Source organism: Elephas maximus, chromosome 23 (assembly GCF_024166365.1).
Source record: "Elephas maximus indicus isolate mEleMax1 chromosome 23, mEleMax1 primary haplotype, whole genome shotgun sequence".
Classification (NCBI taxonomy): Eukaryota; Metazoa; Chordata; class Mammalia; order Proboscidea; family Elephantidae; genus Elephas; species Elephas maximus.
The window spans coordinates 11,033,163-11,057,841 of NC_064841.1; the positions used below are offsets into that span (position 1 = coordinate 11,033,163).

Here is a 24,679-nt window from a genome sequence, read left to right on the forward strand (position 1 = left end):
TTGCTATTCACATTATTAGGATAAACTATTCTATAGTTAACAGATGAAAAAAGCTTAAATCAGTTATTTTAAGGAAGCATTCAATCCCCTAATCCAACATTTTCAAGTCAACTTTTATGAAATTTTACTAAGGATGTTATTATTTGGTAAAAAGATTGAAAACAAATACACATATAGTGGTTTTACATTCATGTATATTATATATGGAAACCCTGGTAGCGTAGTATTGAAGAGCTATGGCTGGTAACCAAAAGGTTGGCTGTTCGATTCCACTAGGCATTCCTCGGAAACTTTATGGGGCAGTTCTGCTCTGTCCTACAGGGTTGCAATGAGTCGGAATCGACTACTGCAGTGGGTTTGGTTTTTGGGAAAATTTCAGCCATTATTTCTTCAAATATTTTTCAACCACACTGTTTTTCTCCTCTCCTGCTGGGACTCTAATGACATGAATGTTAAATCTTTTGTTATTGTGCCACAGGTTCCTGAAGCTTTGTTCATTTTTCCAGTATGTTTTCTCTGTTCAGATCTGGTGAATTTTATTGTTCTATAGTCAAGTTCAGTGATTTTTCCCTCTATTGTATCACTCTGCTATTGAACCCCTCCAGTGAGTTTTTTTGTTCAGGTTACCGTATTTTTCAGTTCTGTGATTTCCATTTGGTTCTGTTTTATATCTTGTACTTTGATGTGGGTTTTCTGTCTTTTTCATTTGCTTCAAGGCTATCTTAATTTGCTTTTTATCACATTTTGTGGTGGTTACTTTGAAAATCATGTAAGTCATCTAAGTGTTGGTATCTCTTGATCTTCTTTTCTCATTTAAGTTTGATTTTCCTCGTTTTGGGTATGATGGGATTTTTAATGATATTGTAGACATTTTGACTATTGTGTTAAATCTTACCATAAAGTTTCCACTTTAGCAGGCAGTCACTCTGTCTAGTTTTAGCATGGAAGGCGTGGCCTACTTTCGTGGGCTGTGGTTCTGATAACGGTATAGTTTTCAGAGTCCTTACATTGCTGTTTTGGTCTGGCTGGTTTGCCTAGTGCTGCTGTGGCTTCCATTGATCCCTACTGGTATCTCTTAAGGATGAAAAGTGTTTTCCCAGGCTGGGCACCTGGTCCCTCTAGATGACAAGTGGGGTGCTTTGGCCTGTGGGGGCAGAGTATGGTTCCCCGGTGGGAAAAATGGAAGCAAGAGAAGGGGCCCAAGGAAAGAATCTTGGGAAATATCTATAGGTTTACCTTATTTTTGGGAAACGTCTACTGTTAGAAGCAGTCAGCAGAGTCAGAGAAGAAAAGGAAAAGAAAGCCAAGAGAGTGTACAGTCAAGGAAGTCAATCAAAGGAATGCCCAGAATTACGGGTGTCAACAGGGTCAAATGTTGCAGGGAGTTTTTGGAGCATATGATCTGGCTTTGGTGATCAAGAAGGCTGCCATTTTAAGCTAGGGTTGGGTTAGCCTCAGTAGAAATAAAACACGTAAAGGTAAGAGATACGTAGAAAAGGAGGTAGGGTAAAAAAAGACGTGGGTTTTGCATGATGATTTAGAGACTGCTAGACATTTTAATAAATTTGGTTGTTTTCTAGCTGCTCAGCTTGCCCTTTACAGTTAACTAAACTGTTGTGATTTCAAAGGGTTAAAGAGCGTGCATATTCCATTTTAGAGATTTGCTTTATGTGAAATTTCTCATTAAGATTAATAGCGGTGATTGAGAACATATATCATTTGTGATTTTTCATAATTGTGTGGTGTTGTTGAATGCAATACATTTTCTTTTATCCTGCTACTTTTTTGTCTTCTAAACCTTAAATGTGCAAAAAAAACTATATTAAGACATAAAATAAAAATATCCAAAGTTTTTACTCAAAGGACATACAGCCTTGCATCATTACAGAATTTAATTTGTTGAACATGATATTTAGCCCTTTACTTATCTCCGTGTGTACCCACTAAACTATGAGTATATATTTGTAAAATATAATAACAATCACTTTCCATACAGCAGGCACCCTTCTAATTGCTTTACATATATTAGCTCATTTAATTAATTCCTTTCATGACCTTATAGGTATCCAGTGCCGTCTTACAAATGAGGACACTTTAGGTACAGAAACATTAAGTAGTCTGTGCAAAGAAACGTAGCTAGCAACGGTGGAATCAGGCTTCTGTCTCAAACCCAGGCTCCTTTCTCCAGAGTTCATGCTGCTAACTGTAGTAATATACCAATCTATAGGTCACACACTACAAGGTCTTCATTGAGTTCTACAAGGTAATGCTTTTTTTGTTGTTGTTGACAATATATTCTTAATATCATCCACATTTAAAAAACAACATTTCCTGTTCCTTTCAAGGCACAATGTTAGGTGCAGGGAACTTGATGTAAAGTAAGCAAAACAAGTTGAAATAAAACTCCACCTAATGAGGAATCACCTACCGTTATGGTGCAGTGGTTAAAGGGACTGACTGCTAACTGAAAGGTCGGCGGTTCAAAACCACTAGTGGCTTAGTGGGAGGAACATGCGGTAGTCTGCTTCTATAGAGATTTATAGCCTTGGAAACCCTATGGATGTCACTATGAGTCGGAATCGACTCGACAGCAATAGGTTTTTTGGAGCCTTGGCGGCACCGTGGTTGGATATTTGGCTGCTAACCAAAAGGTCGGCAGTTCGAATCTACCAGCCGCTCCTTGGAAATCCTATGGGGCAGTTTCTTCTCTGTCCTACAGGGTTTCTGTGAGTCAGATTTGACTTGGGGGCAACAGGTTTGGTTTTTGATTTAATGAGGAATCTGGCTTCAGCCCAAAAGAATCCATATAAAGTGATGCTGATGACTCCTGTATGTCCCATCCTCTACCTTTGTGATACAGCACTTTCTAGAAAAGCGTATCATTTGTTAAAACTATCGTGGACATGCATTAGACATAGTAACCTGTACTTTTATATCAACACTTAGTGAAAATTCTATCTGAAGCAAGAGCTCAAGCCAGAAACATTCAAAACTTCCTGGTTTCAAACACATGAGCATACTTCGAAATATTTTTTTCTGCAGGTTTGTTGCTCCTTCTTGTGATCTCAGTTTAAATGTCTCTTAAGAGGTAGAGTTTGGGTGTTAGATGTTGTGAGCTACAAATTCAAGGTCTTGGTTTTCTCCTTTTCGATGTGTAGAGTGCTACAGAGTAGTGAAGACAGTACTGGGTTGCGAACTAGGAGCAGGTCTAGCCATTTGGGAGTATGGGGCAGGCAACAAGAAGGACACTTTGAAGTTAACTTTTTAATTCATAATTTGACTCACAGATGGACAGTATTAATGATGCAAGCTACTTGGTTCTTAACCAATTCAAATAACTCTTCTTGCTAACTAGGTACTGTGTTCAGTTATTTCTAAGAAGGTAAAGGATTGGGTGTGCTGTCACTATGCAAATATAAGGATTTCGCAATCTTTAAAAATCATTATTTACGTTTTTGTGCCATCTAAATTTTGCTGCTTTGGGGAAAAATAGAAGGTATACCATTTTGACTTTGATCTGGAGGGCTGCATTTTTGTTCCTGTTCTGCCCCCAAATGATAAACTCTTTCAGTATCTCGTTTCCACACTCTATAAAATGACAGGTTTAGGCTAGATCACGATTCTCAACCCATCATCTTAGAATAGGTTCGAGGTACTTTGAAAAAATGCCCGTGCCTGGGCCCCACTCAGATCAATGAAATCAAAATCTCTGGGGTTAGGGCCTGGTTACCCTTGTTTTTTTAAACCCCTCTAGATAATTCTAACTGGACACTAGGCTTGAGAACCATGGACTAGCTCATCTCCTAGTTTTCTCCCTGGTTTCACATTCTATGCTTTTAAACTTCTCTGCTGTATTTGTCTTAGGGTCAAATTACAAACATATTTTTTTTTTTCTGAAGGTCAGAGGTCACCCTGCAATTTGGATTTAAAAAAATGTTTCCTCAACCTTTTCTGTCTCTATCAGTGTGAAAATCAGAGAGAAAAATGTAGATGTTTTTCTCAAATCCGAACTTGTTAAGTAACAATCACAATACTGGAATGACTAAACTTTAATCGTGGGGTGCCCTTATTTTCTATTCTTACCAAGTCATCCACTCTCTTACCCCCTGCTTTTCATGAATGTTTGATTAACATTCAGTCAGATGCTTTACTAAAGCAGTCACTACTAGAAATTTTGAACATTTATCAAGCTGCTGCAGCCCTGTATGGAAGAGACCGTCCTTTCCAACTCCGAATTCCTTTAAAAATGTTTTAATATAATACAATACAAAATTAAAAAAAACATCATTACCCAGTTGTACAGAATAGTAATTCCTCTCGACCCTATCCTTCCTTTTGTCTTTGCATTTTGAAAGTGACACAGGATGGCATGGAGCTATCATTGTTTGTTGTTGTTGTTAGATGCAATTGAGTCACATCTGACTCAGCAACTGTCATGAGTTGAATTGTGTCCCCCTAAAACATCTGTCAGCTTGGCTAGGTCATGATTCCCAGTATTGTATAGTTGTCTACCGTTTTGTCACCTGATGTGATTTCCCTATGTGTGTAAATCCTATCACTATGATGTAGTGAGATGGATTAGGGCAGTTATGTTGATGAGATCTACAAGATTAGATAGTGTCTTAAGCCAATCTCTTTTGGGATATAAAAGACAGGGGTGAGCAGAGAGATATAGGGACCTCATACCACCAGGAAAGTAGTGCCAGGAACAGAGCGCGTCCTTTGGACCTGAGGTTCCTGCGCTGAAGTGCTCCCAGACCAAGGGAAGACTGATGACAATGACCTTCCTCCAGAGCTGACAGAGAGAAAAAGCCTTCCCTTGGAGCTGGCGCCCTGAATTCGGACTTCTAGCTTACTGGACTGTGAGAGAATAAACTTCTCTTTGTTGAAGCCATCCACTTATGATATTTCTGTTATAGCAGCACTAGATGACTAAGACGGTAACCCTATAGGACAGGGTAGAACTACTCTGTGGGGTTTCCAAGAAGAGGCTGGTGGATTTGAACTGCTGACCTTTTCATTAGCAACTGAGTTCTTAACCACAGCGCCACCAGGGATCCTATTGTTTGCTTGGCCATCCCAGTTGGTATGAAACTTCTTTGAGAGCAGTTCCTGTGCCTTAACTCTTCTCATCTGTCTCTGAAAGCGCCTGAGTGCTGAGCTACTAGGTAGGCGGTCCGTGAGTTCTTGTTCATTAGGCATGATGTGGTGCCATACTCTTGTACTCTCACATTTTGCATATGTATGATGATACTCTTTCCGTGCTAATTGCCATCTACAGAGTTTGTTCCTGTTTGGGGCTCTTTGCCACGAAGAACGACTTTGTGTTCTTCCTGCTTAGAATAGTTGCTCTTACATCATGAGTGGATGGCTTATCCATCCCTGCTATTTATTAAGTAGGCTGCCATTTTAAAATGATCTTACAGTTTGTCCTCCTGTTCTTTACTTTGTTCACTTGTTGCTCATTCATCTAGCTGGATGAATATCATCTGTTTTGAAATTTTATTGTCATCTACTGTATGTTTATTGAGTCCCCAGTACAGCTATGTTACAGCAAGATCTGTTTGGACACTGGGGACTGGCTGTGTCTCTGTGCTTTCTCTTGGGCCCTTTAATAATGAAGAGCACTTAATAGGTAATTGCTGATAAATTTTCTCTAGGAATGTGACTTGTGTACTTTTAATTTATCTCTTTTGTATACGCCAGGACTTCATTTTTACTAAGCGAGTTTACAGGGATTAGTTCCGCTATTATTCCATGCCCTGCAATGTGCTAGATTTTATGGGGTCCATCTTATATAGAAGAGATTGGAGGCATAATGCTTGTACTTGAGGAACTAACAATTTTGCTAGGAATAAAGGCTTTGTGAGCAGTTTCACTGGAAATGTATAAAGTTTATGACTAAGAACTGATGTTGTGATTTGGTGGTTTACTGGTAGAATTCTCACTTTCTACGGTGGTTAAGAGCTACGGCTGCTAACCAAAAGGTTGGCAGTTTGAATCCACTAGCCACTCCTTAGAAACTCTTATGTGGCAGTTCTGCTCTCTCCTGTAGGGTGACTATGAGTCAGAATCAACTTGATGGCAATGGGATTGGTTTTTGGTTATGTGGGAAACCTGGCTTCCATTCTCAGCCAGTGCACCTCATGTGCAGCCACCACCCATCTGTTAGCGGTGGCTTGCATGTTGCTGTGACGCTGAATAGGTTTCAGCTGAGCTTCCAGACTAAGATAGCTAGGAAGAAAGGCCTGACAATCTATTTCTGAAAGTTGGCCAATCAAAACACTGTAGATCACAATGGTGCAATCTGCAACTGATCGTGTGGATGGTGCTGGGCAAGGGGGAGCATTTCACTCCATTGTCCATGGGGTGACCATGAATTGGGTGCCAACTCAATGGCAGCTAACATAACATTCCCAAACTAGGCTCAGCAGGAGCTTGCTAGGAAAGTAGACATGACCTTACCCTCCATGATCTGAATTAATATAGTAAATTTGAAAATAAAATTATCTTTCATTGTGGGATAGCCAACTGAATTTATTTTAGTTGACTGAAAACAGAAAAAACACGATTATTTTAGCTGCAAAAACCAAATAGGCAGTATGCACAGTGGTCAGGATCATGGACTTTGTTCTTGGTGAAATCTGGGATCGAGTCCCAGCTCAGCTAGTTACTAATATCTCATAGGGTTGTTACGAGGATTGGCTGAAATTGTGAAAATCAAGGGCTAAGCATGGTGCCTGACTTTTAAAAAAGACTCATATACAATTGCAGATAATATTTAGTATATAGTAGAATTTGGCACATTGTGGCTGGCAGCCTGTTTTTGTGAATGAAATTTTATTGTCATGTCTATTTGTTAATATATTATCTACGGCTGCTTTTGAGCTTCGGTGTCCTAGTTGAGTAGCTCCAACAGAAGCCATATGGCCAGCAAAGCCCAAATTAATCTGTTATCTGGCCACTAGTATATAGAATAAGAGATAAGTAAACTAAGGCCAAGAAATCTGTCTATTAATTCAAAAGTGCACAAAGACAAAGAAAGTCTAAAAATAGTGAATTGTAAGAAGCGGTACTGAGATGTTAAAACAGAAGCAACCGAACTGGAACCTTGTGGCTTCCTTTCTTAGTCCACCGTCTTAGCCGTCTAGTGCTGCTACAACAGAAATGCCACAAGCGGATAGTTTTAACAAAGAGAAATTTATTCTCTCATGGTCCAGGAGGTTAGAAGTCCTAATTTAGGGTGCCAGCTCCAAGGAAAGGCTTTCTCTCTCTGTCAGCTCTGGGGGAAGGTACTTGTCATCTATCTTCCCTGGTTGAGGAGCTTCTCAGCACAGAAAACCCAAGTCCAAAGGATGAGCTATTCTTCTGGCTTTTGTTTCTTGGTGGTATGAGGCCCCCCCGCCCCGTCTCTCTGCTCAATTCTCTCTTTTATATCTCAAAAGACATTGACCTAAGACACCACCTAATCTTGTAGATTGAGTCCTGCCTCATTAACATGACTGCCTCTAATCCTGCCTCATTAACATCATATGGGTAGGATTTACAACACGTAGGAAAATCACATCAGATGACAAAATGGTGGACAATCACACTGTACTGGGAATCATGGCCTAGCCAAATCGACACACATTTTGGGGGGACAAAATTCAATCTATATCATTCAGCATGGAGTTATACATAAAGATTTCAGTTGAACATAAAGGGAAAGGGAAGGTGAGAGGGACAGGAATCTGGTTTTACACGACCAAAGTGGCTGAAGCTGGTTGTCTATTTTCTTACCTAGATGCAGAGAAAAGGCTCTAGTTGCACATAGACAAAGCCAAGGAAGAAAGAGTTGAATTAAAGTTAAATGTTGGGGGGAAAAAAAAAGTATAAGGAGTATAGAGCCTCTCGAACAAATTCTTGTTCTAGTTCTTGTGAAGATAAAATGTTGTTGCAGGTGGCAGGGTACAGGGAGACAGATGAATCAAATGGCAAATTTGTCTTCGTTTAATAACTCCTGTTGACTTTGCTATCTTGTAGTACAAATTCTCCACCCCCCCAAAAAAAGTGGAATCTATCCTCTAGATTTGCATATAACTCAGACTCTCCTTTGAAAACTAGATTTTAAATTAGCAATTCCGGACATTCTAACCCTAATTTACTAATTCGATAATTTTCTTTAATATTTATAAAAAAAAGAATTAAGGAAAAGGACACAGTGAATAATAGAGAAAAACTTACACAGTATTGATGCTGTTGGGCCATAGACGTAGCGGGTCTCATATCGGGTTGCTAGAGCATCAATGCCAATCTTTGCAACTTTGGCCTGGAGAGAAAGGACGCTTAGAGCAAACTAGTAGAATACTTTTTTTTTTTTTTATGCAAACGACATTAATTTACAAGGGATTGAAAAAGTCAATTTTACTGGTTATTTGGCATTTGAAGATCTAAATAAATGGTTAAATAAGAAATTTATTTTCAGTAAAATATTTTGTCATTGTAAAGAGTTTCTCTTTGCTACAAGACTTTCTTCCACTTACCTGATTTTAGCATGCCAAGGGAAGAAAGATGGGTGACTCGTCTTTAAAATAGTTCTGTTAAATTAGGGCTTCTCTTTCAGAATGGCATTTTATGACCTTTAATACACATTAGTGCTTTGTGCTACGAGAATGACTGTTGGAATTAACTTCAGTAGAATATGGTAACTAACATATTTGCACTCCAAATGAATGATTTTTTTTTTTGAAGATTTCTTTTATGTATATATATAAAATGTGTAACCAATATATAATTTTTTGCTTAATTTGTGTAAGAATGCTTATTTTATTTAAAGTGGTTTTTTTTTTGTGTGTGAATATATGTATTTTTTAACCACTTAATGCCATTTTCCTAAAAGTAGATTGCAATTGCCTTGCTATATATTTGCATAAACTAAACAAACTCATGGGTTCATATTTTCAGCTAGTTTGGTTAAACCAGTGACTCTATGGATCACATTTTATTTGTATATTTTCTTCACTTTACATACACGGGTGGTTTTAATGACTGGTTTATATCTCTGTACCAACTCAGAATTAAATGCTGCTGTGATTTTTTTTTGTTTTGTGATGCCTGCAGTTGACTGAGATCAGAATGACAATTGTGACCTTTAAAAAAAAATTTTTTTTTTCCTTTAATTAAATGAGGCAGTATTTAAGCTACACCTTTTACTGGATGTTCTATAGTTGTTGGCTAACATGGGAGCTGTGAAACAGAACTTTATCTACTATATCTCTTTCCTTCTACCACAGTTCAAAATATCCATCCATCCATCCATTCACCCTGTCAGTTCTTGTGATTCATTGGAACCCAAATGTAGAGTTTTATTTATTCAATAGGCTAATATGGTGGGATTAGCTTTCATAGAAAGGAAAAGGATTCTTAGTGAATCATAGTTCTGGAAAGACAGCATGGTCTTAGTGACAAAGCCTCACACACATTTCTAACGTTCATTCTTTAGATTGATATCGTTTCTATATTGTTTACTCCCTCCAAACCAAACCCACTGCTATTCGACTCATAGTGACCCAGTAGGGTTTCCAAGGCTGTAAATCTCTACTGAAGTGGACTGCTCCATTTTTCTCCCACGGAGCTGCTGGTGGTTTCAAAGTGCTGAACCTTTCAGTTAGCAGTCAATTGCTTTAACCACTGCTCCATGAGGGCTCCTTCTGCATTGCTTAGGAAGGTGGAAATACAACTGAATCCCTTAAAGCTGTTGTCAGGGGGATAGGGCTAGTAGATGTTTTCGCTTTTCTGTTAGGCTTTTGCGGTGTGTGGTTTTGCAGTATGACCCATGGAAAATGTTAAACTCCACAAATGATCTGTGTAGTGATAGGATTCTACTCTGGAAAGTCAAGACATTGCTTACCATTTTCTTAGAATCACATTTAATGATTTTATTTTCTGTACACTTCAGTCAGTTGAAAAGCTAAAGATTACAATTTTGACTCTGTTGGTTCTTGGGCATTAAAATTTGAAACAGTTCAACATAACCTATGCTGTTAATGAAGAAGAGACTGAAAGCCAATGGTGGTGTCAATGCATAAACCACAGATTTTTTCTACCTACCAGGTCCTTGTGATTAGGTGTCAGCTCTGAAGTGTATCCATAGGGAAACAGCAGCATCTGGGAGTAGGAATGGAAGGTGATGTAGGCCTTGATTGATTTCAGGTGGCTTCGAATGAAGCGGGTAACAGCTTTCGTCTCTCTCTCAGACTCTGGCGCAATGCCTCGGTAGGTGTCACCACATGGGTTACTGGTGTTAGGAAATGCTGCAGGAGGACATGAGTGGATGAGATCCCAATTCGCTCTCCATCAGTGTGGCCCCGTTCTTTTCCAAGGTGGATTCAGAAAACGCTTTAAACCTTTTAGCCTCCCAGGTTCACAGGACATCTTCAATGTCACTCTTACTTACTCTAGACTAACTTTGCTCACATATGTCGGTTTGTAATGGACTTGTTGTTAGGTGTCATCAAGTCGATTTTTGACTCATAGCAACCCCATGTGCCTGAGGAGAACTATCCCATAAGGTTTTCTCGGCTGTAATCTTTGCAGGAGCAGATTACCAGGTCTTTATCCCATGGAGCTGCTGCATGGGTTCAAACCACTAACCTTTCAGTTAGAAGCTGAGCACTTAACCATTGTACCACCAGTGCTCCTTGTAATGGATTTAACCCACTGGACTATGCTCAGCCTCATTTATTACCCCTCCCTTTACGAGGGTCACAGAACTAATACATCAGAAGCAACCCAGGAGCTGGAGTCAGACAGCCCCAAGTTCCAATTCAACTCCAGCCCTTACTAGCTGGGGACAGATGTAAATGTCATTTCCCGAGCTTGAGTTTCTTCCATTTGTTTCAGCAGGAAGCTCTCAATTGGGATAGCAGCTTTTATCATATTTACTATGGGAGAGTAGAATTAAAAAGCTGGGGTGATATTTTCAACAAGATTAGGTAGAGAAAAACAAAATGGGATAGTATTAACTTAGCCTTGAATGTCTGCAGCCGTGAAGTCACGTTAGCGTAGGGAGTACAGCGCCACCTGATCTAGCACGTCTCTGCTTCTCAAAATCTCCCATTCATTGCGGTCCTCTTTGCCCTTTTCATTTTCTTTTCCCAGTAGGGCACTAAACATCTGAGGAACTGCCAGTATGTTGGTTTTAGCCACTGAGTGTTTATCAGCTTTTACCACCAGGAAGAGAACAGGACCTCTGGGTTGTACCTGATTTTTAGCAAGCTAGATGTATCAAGAAAAAGATGGCTTGAAAAACAACACTCTCACACACCACCTCCTCATACCCCTGTAGCAAAACATTTGAAACTCCTCTGTGTTCGTGATCATTACCTTCCATTTTGTAAATGAGAAAATTCACACTCAGGGAATACCTAAACCAGTAAAGCCAGTTGCCACAGAGTCAATTCTGACTCCTGGTGACCCCATGTGTGTCAGAGTAGACCTGTGCTCCATGGGATCTTTGGTGGCTGATCTTTCAGAAGTCTACCAGGCCTGAGGTGTCTCTGGGTGGACTTGAACCTCTAACCTTTTGGTGAGCTGCCAATAGCAGCTGAGCATGTCAATAGTTTTTACCAACCACGGACTCCAGGGAATACCTGTCTTTACTGAAATGAGTAGGTGGTTAGCTAAAGTTGGTGTTCGAACACTCTTGAGAGTAATTTTCCTAGAGACCAAGCCTGCTACTCACAGTTCCAGGAGGCGTTAAAATTCCTGTTGAGGTCTGTGCCGATGCACCTGGAGTTCCGGTTCTTGGAACGATTTTTTCTCCACATGCGGTTCTGCAGGATTGAATGATGGAAGTGCTTATGCAAGATCACTTGGCATTTTTCCATTTGATTATTTCAGATTCTCTCTGCAGGTATCTATAGCTTTATCTGAAATTTAGCTAGTTAACTTGAGACCTTTTATAATAAAAAGGAAATATTGCTTGCTCATAATTTATAATATTTTCAGACACATTGTTTCTTATATTTATTTTCTTCAGCCAAAATAATTCAGTTTGTTTGGAAAGCTAGTGAATAGTTCTCAGTATTGGAAAATGATACATGGTGTTCTGAAATTACCCATGATTGAAATTATGACATCGTAACATCTTTCAGGAAACCCTGGTGGCGTAGTAGTTAAGTGCTACAGCTGCTAACCAAGAGGTCAGCAGTTCAAATCCACCAGGTGCTCCTTGGAAACTGTGGGGCAGTTCCACTCTGTCCTATAGGGTTGTTTTGAGTTGGAATCGACTCGACGGCACTGTCCTATAGGGTTGCTTTGAGTTGGAATCGACTCGACGGCAGTGGGTTTGGTTTGGGTTTTTGGTAACATCTTTTACCGTTTGGAGATTCAGATATAATACAAGTCAAATTGTGAACATTTTGAGCACAATTTTCAGAAAAGAAATTCATACGATAGTATTTTTCTGAAAGTTTGGGAGGAATCTTATTTACCAAAAACGGGGAAATAAAAGGATTATGATAAAAGCCAGCCAGCCAGGTATCTGTGTTTCTCTTCTATTTTTTTTTCTTTTCAGGGGAGTACAGTGATTTCACCTCACATCCTTTCCCAGTGACTTCTGCTTTGAAAGCAATGTGCCTATCATGCCTTTAAATGACTTTTATTCTTAGAATAAGCTTTTCTATATCATGTACTCATACATTTCCTGTATAATTACTGCTTTAAAAATTTTATTTCTACATTATTATCCTCAGTAGCAAATATTTTATATGATGTCAGATTACTTGAAGGACATCTAAGTCACTAGGAAATCATCCTTGCTTTAGTCTGAATTGAGGTTTTTAAAAATATACTTTTCTGAATTGGAGTTGACTAGTTACACGAACATTACACTTAATGCATAGCAATTGATGTGCGTAAAGTCAGTAAAACAATAGATCATATAAACGGAAACAAGAGTAGAGAATAGTACCTGTGTCCATGACCAGATATACCCATCAACGTTGAAAACAGGAAGAACATAAAAATTCATTTGGTCCAGGAGTTTGGTCATAATTTTGTTTTTTCCATAACTTTTGGTTGCCTGTAGGGATAGGGATAATTTGAGCCATTGGGGTAGCATTTAGCTACTATGTAGAAAGCTGTGGTTACTGTCCTAATAACTATTCTGCCTTGAGTCATTTGCCAAGGTCACATAGGTGGATTTCAAACATTTTTTTCCTTTAAATTGCACAAAAAATAAAAGATCCATACAGATGACAGAACAAATAACACTTACTTAGATTAGTGAAAACAACTGAACAGAACATTTAAAAAAGGCTCATGTAATTATTGAAATGTGTGGCATCCCAAGCGTAGCGTGAAGATGCACTTCATAGGAAGAATGGAAGCCAAGTGGAAAATGAGCGTTACGATATGTTTTAAATTGATTCTCTCCCTCTCATTTGCTATGTAGATATATATTGGCTCTGTAAGTATGGGAATACGGAGAAATTGGAGGGGATTTAGAAAATAATCATGACTAGAATTAGAATTTTATTCTATTAATAAAAGTACTCACGAAATCATGGATTGGGCAGGCAACTTTTTTCTCACATCTGACTGAAATTTCTCTAATTATCTGGACTTTCTGTGGCTACCTACAATCTCACCATTCTTGGAAAATTTCTTCCAGGTACATCTGCACCTGTAGCCAAAAGATTTCTTGTGTCCCTATAATGTGTGTTTCTTTAAGGGCTAAGAGGAGCCCTCGGCCTCCAGCTGGGAGAGCTAAAACAACCGCAGGGAGAAATCAATTCTACTGGCAAATTCTTTCCTAGCAAAAGTATCCAAGCCCAGAAAGCCGATGTCATGCATATCCTCTCAGCGTGTTGTGTGCAGAAGCTGGAAGGAAGACAAAGTTAAAAGACAGCAGGAGTTAGAGCACAATAGAAATTGAGTGAGAGGAGTAACAAAGGGGTCACTCATGAGCTGGACTTACCTTTAAAAAGTTAGCTTTCGCTGGCAAAGGAAATTTCAGCGTGAGCGTTACCAGTACTTGCATGGTCAGTGAAATATCTAAATGAGAACTAACGGTCTCTGCTTTGAGCTCACTGAAGAAAGTTCGGATTTATAGGTAGAACTAGAAGATGAAGCCCCTGGGTGGTACAAATGGTTAAGCGATGGGTACTAACCAAAGGAGCACTGGTGGTGTAGTGGTTAAGAGCTCGGCTGCTAACCAAAAGGTTGGCAGTTCAAATCCACTAACAGCTCCTTGGAAACCCTATGGGGAGGCTCTACTCTATCCTGCAGGGTTGCTATGAGTCGGAGCTGACTTGACGGCACCCAACAACACCACTAACCGAAAGCATTGGTGGTTTGAACCCACCCCGAGGCACCTGGGAAGAAAGACCTGTTGATGTGCTTCTGAAAGATCACAGCCATGAAAATCCTAGGGAGCACAGTTCTATTCTAAAACACATGGGGTCACTGTGGGCTGGAACTGACTTCATGGCAACTGATACTGTTTTTAATCTGAAGATGGTTTCAGATTTACCATACTTCGCTGTAGAAAACTTTCATATTACAACCCAAAAGAATTACTTCTAGACTCATAAACTGTCAGCTGGAGTTCAAGAAGTTTGAAGGAAGGTGTCAATTTTATAAAAATTGCACCAGTGAGTGAAATCCTGATCATTTATTTTCTGACAGGACCAAATGTGTGCTCTTGTAGTTAAGTGGAAAGGGGTGTCACCACTGGGTGAAGCGCTGGAGACTTGCCAGTCAAAGGAGAATTGCAAAAGTGTTCCGATTCACTTACCTGATAGACAAACCACTGGCAGAATGATGAGGAGACCCATTCTCGTGCATGGATGCCGCAGTCCATAAAAATAGACTTATTTCTTTCATCCTGTTTCCCAACCTATTTAAAAATAAACTTGAGATTTTATTTTACATGAATTCACACCGTGACCTCATGTTGTCCAATAACTCACTCATATTCTCTTCAAAGCAGTTCTTTCCCCTGCCCGTTGTTGGATGAGTAACTGTGTATGCATGTATTCTCAGGAAGGACCATGACACATAGCCTGAAACGCCTATGCATAATTCATAATCTGTTAGATAGTGTAGTTTTCAAAAATGTATCTTAGTGTCAGAGTTACTTTTAGGATTTTCTTAAAAGTCACAATCTCTTGTTTTTCTCGTCGAATTGCTAACATCCTTTGGTCAGAGAAATAGATTACAAAGCCACTTTTGCTTCTGCCATTTGCTTTTTCTGTTTGGCTTCATAAACTGGGCACGTTTAGCCTGGAGTAGAGAAAATTCTGTAGTTGTGTTTGGAGTGGGGAGGAGAAGGCGTGGTGGAGAGTGGCCAGATATTTGAAGGACTGACATTTTGAAGAGAGTTTTCGTTTGTTTTGGGTGGTTGGAGAGAATGAATGGGTGGGAGTTCAGGGTAAGTAAAGACTTCCCAGTGATTGGAGGGCTGCTGTAGGGAGCAGTGTCTTTGGATGTAGAGAAATCCAGCAGCAGCTCAATGGCGATTGTCAGCCCTGTAATAGAACGGAATCCCCCGTCAATAAGGGGTTGAAATAGTTCGCTTACTCTTCTGGGATCCTATTATTCTGTAATACTTAAATTTCTCTCTTCTTCATTTATCAATTTAACTGAATTTTAATAAGTGGAAACTGTTTTTTACACCAGGGAATTCATATACTCTTGTAGAGAAAGATATGGGGAGATATTACATAGCTTATCTACTGTGTGGGAGACCCTGGTGGCATAATCGTTTAGTGCTGCGGCTGCTAATCAAGAGTTCAGCAGTTCGAATCTGCCAGGCGTACCTTGGAAACTCTATGGGGCAGTTCTACTCTGTTCTATAGGGTCTCTGTGAGTCAGAATCGACTCGATGGCAGTGGGTTTGGTTTTTGGTTTGGTATCTGCTGTGTAACCTTTGACAAATGGTTCACCACCTAAAACTACCTGTCACTTCCACCCTTGAATAGACATCTACAAGTTAAATGTTCTTCAAAAGAGACAGACTTCTTACCATATCTAAACTAGCCCAGTTGTGTCACAAAGTAATTTTTAAGCTCATCTTTTGAAGATTAATTAAGGATCATTCTTGAATTATTTTTACCTTGAGAACATAGAGTGGATTTTCTTCAACAGTCGTTCCAATTTTAATGCGAGATACCATTTTAGGGTGCTTATTCATCATTTTTTCAGTCCATGCGACGATCTTAGGAGCAAAACCAATTTTAAGGAATTAGAATAAAAGGAAACTGACAGCAAATGTTGAGGGTGACTCTTTTTTTTTGAAGTACAGGCATTTTATGGTGTACCTTGTCCCAGTTATTGTATTTTGCATAGCTGTGCCTGCCTGGGATATCTTCTTTAACATCAAACTGTTTCTCAATCTCTTTTTGCAGATCATGAATCAGGATTCTGTTTGAAAGAGGAATGATAAAATACACATTGACTAGAAAAGGAAAACACAGTTATCTTTCATTTGCAGAAATTTTCTCTTCCTTTTCCTCTATCTTTGATCAAGTTAGCCCTGTCTCTTAAGGAATCTTCTCTAGCTATCTCTCTCAGACAGTCATGTGTCTAGCTTCTGATCTCCTCATTTATCTTGTGTTGTGCTGTCCAATATGGTATCTTCTAGCCACATGTGGCTAGAGAGCACTTAACATGTGGCTCATCCGAAAATAGAGATTGCTGTGCCTGTAAAATGTATACTGAATTTCAAAGACTTAGTATAAAAAAAGGATGTAAAATATCTCAATAATTTTTATATTGATTACATGTTGAAATCATAATATTTTGGATTTATTGAGTAACATAAAATATATTGTTAAAATTTTCTTCACCTGTTGCTAACATTATTGCAATTGGTCAGTGTTAATCTATAAGCAAGGTGGGGACCCTTCTTCAAAGCACCCACACACACACACAAATACGCACTACACAGGTAACCATGAATAGCCTCATCTACAAATCTATAGATCATCCCTTATAATTTCATACTTTGAGATCTGGGGGCACTGTGGAAGTTGAATGCAAACTTGCGTGACTTCAAAATGACCATTTTCAAATACCATTGCTATTACATACACAAGTATTTTTAGATATTTTGTCTGTTTTGGGATTTTCTGTCTGCTCCATTGATGTTTTCCTACTTTTATGTAAGAACCCCACTGCGTTTAATTATAGGACATTTTAATGTTGGGTAAAGTGTCTCTTTCTTCTTTTCAAAATTTTCTTGAATGATTTCATCTGTTTTTAGTAAATGCTTGCCAGAATAATTTTGTTAAATTAGAAAAACAAAACAAAACAAAACACCTGAGCTTTTGACTGGAATTGCATTAAATTATGAATCAGTTTAAGAACAATCTTATTTTTAATAAAGAAACATAATACAGCTGGCCCTTTCTATTCTTTGGTAAAATTGTGTATATTGTTGTTTATTCATAGTTTTTTTTTTTTTTATTACTTTTGCAAGTAGCTTTTTTTCCATTACAATTTTGAACTGGTTATCATTCGTGTATTAAAAAAGCTATTGCTTCGGTTATCCTATTATCTGCTTTATTATGCGGTCTTTCAATAGATATTGTTAATATCTATTAGCCACTTTAAAAACTACATTTTTACTTATAAAACTTTTTAGTTATGCCTTTAGGGTTTTTTTGTGTAGTTATTTCTTCTGCAAATAATTATACTTTCTACTTCCCTTCTAATAACTATTTCTTTTTTCCCTTGTTTTATTGCTTTCTCTGAATAATGGTAAATATTAATGGTGAAAGAGGGTGTTCTTGTTTTTTTTCCTGTCTTTCACAAAAATACCTCAAGTATGATATTGTTTGACATTTTAAGGTTAATATGCAGTATGTATTGACACAATCAAGTTATTATTGTCCATTGATGAAGGGGTGCAATTAATTTTATTGTTAGATTCCTTAATACACTATATATTATGTTGCAGCCATAGGAGATTTGGGAAACCGTAGTGGCATAGTGGTTAAGAGCTTGGCTGCTAACTAAAAGATTGGCAGTTTGAATCCACCAGGTGCTCCATGGAAACCCTGTGGGGCAGTTTTACCTTATCCTGTAGGGTTGTTATGTGTTGGAATTGACTGGATGACAACAGGTTTGTTGTGTTTTTTTTTTTTATAGGAGAGTTACTGACACCTTCACAAAAAGCCTGGTTCTTTTGACTTAAGACATAGTTCTCCAGAGCTGAATTTAAGAAATAACTCATTGGACATAAGGGGAAATGGCTCCCTGGAAGAAAGCATATGTATATCAGTAGGTGACAGCCGACAGGAAAAAAAAGGAAAAAAAAATACAAATTTAGAAGAATTTAATAAGCACCAGGGTCAGTGGTCTCTTAATGTCAAAAAAACAAAAACAAAAAAACAACCCAGTGCTGTTGAGTCGATTCCAACTCATAGTGACCCTACAGGACAGAGTAGAACTGCCCCATAGAGTTTCCAAAGAGCGCCTGGAAGATTTGAACTGCCGACCCTTCGGTTAGCAGCGACAGCACTTAACCACTACGCCATGTCCCCGAACCCATGTTGGTAGGTTGAAATTGGCCTAAAATGCTTTGCTTTGGTAGCTTTAATCACCCAGGAGGCTACCATTCTCTTATAGCACTGTAAGAAAATCAGTGTTGATAATGATGTTGCCCTTGTTCCCTGCTGTGGAGTGGGCCTCCGACCTTACGCACAACAGGATCGCACCATTTGTGATACAAGAGTTTTCACTGGCTGATTTTCAGAAGTAGATTGCCAGGTCTTTCTTCCTAGTTCATCTTAGTCTGGAATCTCTTGCTGAAACCTGTTTAGCATCATAGTAACACACAAACCACCAGTGGCAGATGGGTGGTGGCTGCGCTTGGGGTGCGTTGGCCAGGAATCAAACCCGGGTCTCCCACATGGAAGGCAAAGATTCTACCACTAACCCACTATTATTGCCCTTGTTTATAATGATAATCCCCCTAAAGATAAACTATATTCAATATACTCTATTTCATAGGGCAGAGAACTGTGAATTATAATGGAAATATTTCAATGAAAATATTTAAAATAAATGATTTTTTTGGGAGGTGTACTTTTCTGAACAATTTTCTTATTTGGATTGACTTCATATTAAAAAAAGGTATCACTATTTTTGTTAATGACGTGCGTATGTATTTTTCTTCTACATTAGTAGTGAGTCTTATGCAGGGAGGTGCTGTCTATTTTTTCACATCTGTGTCTGTTCTGACCTGATCATTTAAGATGTGTCATACATTGTTGTTAGGTGCCATTGAGTCAGTTCTGACTGATAGTGACCCTATAGGACAGAGTTGAACTGCCCCATAGGCTTTCCAAGGAGCGGCTGGTGGATTCGAGCTGCCGAGCTCTTGGTTAGCAGCTGAGCTCTAAACCACTGTGCCACCAGGGCTCCAAACATTGTCGAATAAGGAAACAGTGACCAGTGGGAAGAGTGCTGGCCCTCTGGTCAGACATTCTTAGGCTTCAACCCCAGGTCAACCACTTAATATTTAGTGTGATCTTGGGCAGGTTAACTTATCTCTCTGAGCTTCAGCTTTCTCAGTCTTACCGTGGGACTAAACATACCTCCCAGGACTGAGGCAAGGATGAAAGGAATTGAACTATGAAAAGTGTATGGTACCTAGCAGGCGCCCTGTGACCCTCTGGGTAATAGTGAAGTTGAGTCACAAAATGAACAGCCACTCTACAGACTTTACATGTCCTTGAGCCAGACTTTGGCTGTACGGAGTCGTCTGGCTCTTTCATTTCTTCAGTGTCTTAGGATGAGGAAGGGTGATTCTGGGGACCTCCACTTGACTTGTGGGTGTCTCTGGGCTGATGGACTGACTGACTTGAGTTCTGAAGTAGAATGCAAACGTAGCGTACTCCTAACTAGAGTTTATTTAGCACATGGGACCAAGCGCTGCTCCTGAATATTGATTCCCATTTCCAGCGCTGAGAAGCCCGTTGTGATGCACAGTATATCTCACTCACTGGGGCTTTGCTTTGACTTATGAGGAGTCTGGGATTTCTGAGCAAATACATTTGTGGCAGTTATTTTGGAATCAGGTGGGGCGTGGCATACTAAAACTCACGCAAAGCCTGAGAAGGTTTGCTATTATATTTTGGGTGGTCACTCCAGATAGAATAGTTTTAAGCTAGAAAAGAAGCCCTGTGGGCTTTGCCCCACCTGCATTAACAGAAGTAAAAGAACCAGGCACAGGGACATTTCATGGTCCCCAAGGTTGATTCTTAACACCAGGCAGTATTAATTAGTCGCAGGAAGCTGGAATCGAAGATATTTTTAGACTAACGCGTATCGGTTTAACTCTTGTGGTAACAGCAGCAAAGGAGAATCGTGTAAGCTGAAATACCATCTTGCCACAAGCACAGCTGTACCAGGACTTCAACTCATACCATGTTGTTGCTGATAGGGACTGGAAATGAAGCCTAAGGCTGGAAATTAAGAACCTAGGGCCAGATGTTAATTTCATGAGCCTTCCCACCAACCAGCAGCCAGGCTCGAGCAGCTGAAACCAAATGACTTTCTCTCAAATAATATTTTAGTCCTCCAAGATTTGCTTAATTTGTTAAAAAAATACTCCTAAATGTAGGTGGAATGATACATAATTACCACGGGGGATTCAGCATACAAATGGCTGATGTTTATTGAGACTTTCCTATGTACCAGGCACATTGCTCAGCACCGTATTTATATTTTCTCATTTAATCTGTTAATGAGAACACCACTGAGTCATCAACACTGTTAATCAGGTAGCATTATTATCACTACCATTGTTACGGAAGTTAGGTAGTTTCACCAAATTGGCACAACTGGTTAAATGCAGAAGCTGGAATTCAAATCTAGAGATGCCCAACTCCAGCACCCTGGCTGTGAGCCGTTATAAAACAAGGCCTCATCATGAGTGGGCTCCCAGTGTTGCCAGCAAGCTGGTGCTCTCCTTAGTCTGTAAAGGGCTGCCATAAGGGGTTTGCCAGTGGACCAGCTGTCATGGAAGCTTGTGTCCGAAGGTCAGGGGGCAGGTAGGAGGTTCAGAGAAGAAGCAAGATAAATCCTACTTTGGCAATTTCATGGCTCCCTCCCTCTACTGATTTTAGAGTTACTAAGATTAACTTGAGGAAGACCCTCAACGAGATAGATTGACACAGTGGCTGCAACAAGGGGCTCAAGCATAACAACTATAGTAAGGAAGGCACCGGACCAGGCAGTGTTTTGCTATGAGTTGGAACTGACTCGATGGCACCTAACCACAACAACAAGAAGGACTAGAGGACTGTGGACCAGTGTATCTGACTGTCGTAGGCTGTGTGTGTGTGTATACATGAAACAGGGAAGGATGTTTCAGGAAGGCAGAGTTGTTGTTACGGCCTTAACTGGACTCCCTGTATGTCTATATCCCAGCAGGATACCCATCAGTTTCAGTTGAGTTGAATCTGACTCAGAGTGACCCTATAGGATAGAGTAGAACTGCCTCATAGGGTTTCCAAGGCTGTAAATTTTTATGGAAGCAGACTGCCACATCTATCTTCCACAGAGCACTGGTGGGTTAGAACCACCACCATTTCGTTAGCTGCCGAGTTCTTAACCATCACACCACCAGGGCTCCCCCCAGAAGATTCCAAACCCAAACCCATGGCCATCCAGTTGATTCCGACTTACAGCGGAAGGACAGAGTAGAACTGCCTGATAGGGTTTCCAAGGCTGCAAATCCTTACCGAAGCAGACTGTCACATCGTTCTCCAGCGGAGTGACTGGTAGTTTCAAACCGCCTACCATTTGGTTAGTAGCCACGCACTTTAAGCAGTGCATCACCAGCAGGATAAGGCCTACTGAAAGAACCTGGTTTCAGGTTTCCACAAGTTCCCATTGTCTCCAGTAACTCCCTACTCGGGCTACCATGCATCAAACTGCACTTACTGACATGGTTTTCCCAGTACTTGAGGTATATCTTTATGTTGAACAGTAAACTTGAAGGCACTCAGTTATTCACTAGGAGAGAAAGGGAGCCTTTGATAGCTTCTAGTAATCCTTTGTCCCACAGTGTGTGTGTGTGTGTGTTTATTATCCCTATTTTACAGATGAGGTAAATGAGATTGAGAGAAGTTAAAGAAATTGTCAATGCTGAATGTCTAATTCATGGTTTAAGTGGGACTGGACCCGAACCTGCTTTTTTACTGACCACACTCTTCTGCTTCTCACCATGACCAACATCTCTTGGGCATTTGTAGTAGGCGAACAACTAATATATACAGATATGGAGCAGAAGGAAAAATGAATGGGAGGGCTATTATAATGATTTATTTGATTGAAACACGTATTTGGTAGGACTGTGGATATACTTGGGTTGTGAATTTGTGTCTGACTGAACATTTATTAGATAATTAGACATTAATATGAAGTGGTGATTACCGCTGTGATAGTTTGGCACATGTCTCTTGACTTTCCCACATAATCTTGTGTGAATCCTAATAAGATTTTGCTGTATTGTACTTTTTAAGTTTTACTATTAAAAGCTCAGCTGCTAACCAAAATGTCTGCAGTTCGAATCCACCAGCTGCTCCTTGGAAACCCTATGGGGCAGTTCTACTCTGTCCTATAGGGTCGGTATGTGTTGAAATTGACTTGACAGCAACAAGTTTGGTCTTTTTTTTTTAAATATAGGAATAATTATTTTCTGAATTGCCTTTCATTAACGACTTTTTATTTTCTAATGTTAATGTTTGATTAAAGAAAAGGGAATGTTCAAGACCAACTACCTAAAATGTAAAAAAATTAGTCACAAAACGAGGATTCTAACTGATGAATTGCAATATGGTGGCTGCCCTTCTTGGCTTAATCCAACAGACATGCTTTCCTTTAGGCCTTTATTCACCAGTCTGCTCAGCTTTGTTCGTGTATGTATAGTATTCATTTTTTGGACTCACCTTTTATGTTTTGAAAAGTGTAAATAAAAAGAAAGCAAGTACGCTTCTATCTCAATAATTTAATTTCTGAAAATTAAAAAAAAATCACACACAGATGCTTTAAGCTAAATAGTGGTTTTTATGCACTGCCTAATGAAGGGTGTCTAAGTAAATCCTTGTGTCAAACCAGCCTGTTAATATGGTTTTATTCAGCCTGGTGCCCGGTTCCAAACAGATGTTTCTGTTCTGAGAACCCTCTTCTGTTCCTGACTGACACCAAGTAACACGTATAATTAATATGCAAATAAAATTATCTGTATAATTAGTACTCAGAGACAAGATTTTAAATAGTTCTTGTCTGCACGGATCACTTTACATATTTATATTTCTGAGGAAGGTAACTATCTAATTATGTGGATTTCCCACAACTGTAGCTAATTTGGGCCAATTTCTAGAAATCATGTTCTAATTAGATAAAACTAATTTTTATAGGTAATTTAACGGTTAGATTCTTGGTGTAGATAGCAAGAAAGTATCTTGGTATAAAAAGACAAGTGAAAAACACACTATAAACCTGTATTGAGTCAGGCCAGGAAAGGCCTAAAGGACCAGAGAGGAGAGAGGGCTGATGTTGAGTTCTTTGAAAAAATGGAGTGACGTCAGCTGCCTGCCTAGTTCACCTCTCTCCTCGCGGTGGTTACTCCCCTATCCACACGCAAGTCAGGCAAGTAGCTTTTTGTCTCCATCACCAGGCCATTAAGAAAAACATAATGCCTCACTTCACTCTGCTGCCTGAACCAAATTATATGAAATTTGGCCAGAACACTACTGTATTTCAGCTTGGGCTGGATACTTTGTACGGATTAGTTGATTATAGGAACCCAGATCAGGTCAATACTAATGAAGTCAAGCAAAGGGTGAGGTAGCCAAGGCACACATTCGAGAAGCTTATACAGCACGGAGGGGTGATTCTTTTAAGTGGAAGAATCAAAATGGCATCCACACGTTAGCATAGGCAGATGGTCTATGACGGATTCCTAATTTCTGGGATCTTGGGGGTATATTTATAGAGTGTCTCAGGCACCCTGCTTGCATAGTGGTTAAGCACTTGACTGCTAAGTGAAAGGTTGGCGGTTTGAACCCACCAGCCACTCTGCGAGAAAAAGATGTGGCAGCCTGCTTCTGTAAAGATTATAGCATTGGAAACCCTGTGGGGCAGTTCTACCCTGTCCTGTACGGAGGGTCATGTCTATTTCTAATTTTAATGGTGTAATTTATAAAAACATAGAAAAGCACATACCACTGTATTAATTAGAAAAGGTTAAAATGCTGGTGTAGGGGTCCCTGGGTGGTGTAAATGGTTAATGCAGTCAGCAGCTGAACTGAAAGGTGGGTGGCTCGAGCACACCCAGAGGCACCTTGGAGAACAGGAATGGCGATCTACTTTAGAAAAATCGCCGTTGGGGGAAAAAAAACCCTATGGAACACAGTTCTCCACACATGAGGTTGCCATGAGTAGGAATCGACTTGGCAGGAACTGGTAAAATGCTGGTGTAAATTAATTTTGAATTACGTTTTCCAAATTTATTAACTTTTAAATTTCATTCGCAGCAAGTATTTCTAGCTGTAACAAAAATAGTGATCAACAGCCATCAGAAGTAATAGCTTGCTACTTTTTAAGCCATAAACGGAGTAAGCCATGAACAGGGATCGCTTTTGGTTTGCTTGTCTTATGTATGTCTTTCCTTAAT

The 24,679-nt window shown here is 39.5% G+C and overlaps 2 protein-coding genes across 4 annotated transcripts in view; one reads left to right on the top strand and one right to left on the bottom strand.

Moving 5' to 3' along the window:
- Nucleotides 1–24,679, top strand: part of LOC126066586 (vasodilator-stimulated phosphoprotein-like) — a 521,808-nt gene that overhangs the window by 84,306 nt on the left and 412,823 nt on the right. The window lies entirely within an intron of this gene.
- Nucleotides 1–24,679, bottom strand: part of CPA3 (carboxypeptidase A3) — a 31,119-nt gene that overhangs the window by 976 nt on the left and 5,464 nt on the right. Inside the window, exons 4-10 of the mRNA XM_049867815.1 lie at nt 16,308–16,410; nt 16,103–16,204; nt 14,783–14,884; nt 12,956–13,066; nt 11,726–11,816; nt 10,093–10,295; nt 8,227–8,311 (exon numbers count right to left, since the gene is read on the bottom strand). Of these exons, the coding sequence (XP_049723772.1) occupies nt 8,227–8,311; nt 10,093–10,295; nt 11,726–11,816; nt 12,956–13,066; nt 14,783–14,884; nt 16,103–16,204; nt 16,308–16,410 (797 nt within the window). The remainder of the gene's footprint in view (nt 1–8,226; nt 8,312–10,092; nt 10,296–11,725; nt 11,817–12,955; nt 13,067–14,782; nt 14,885–16,102; nt 16,205–16,307; nt 16,411–24,679) is intronic.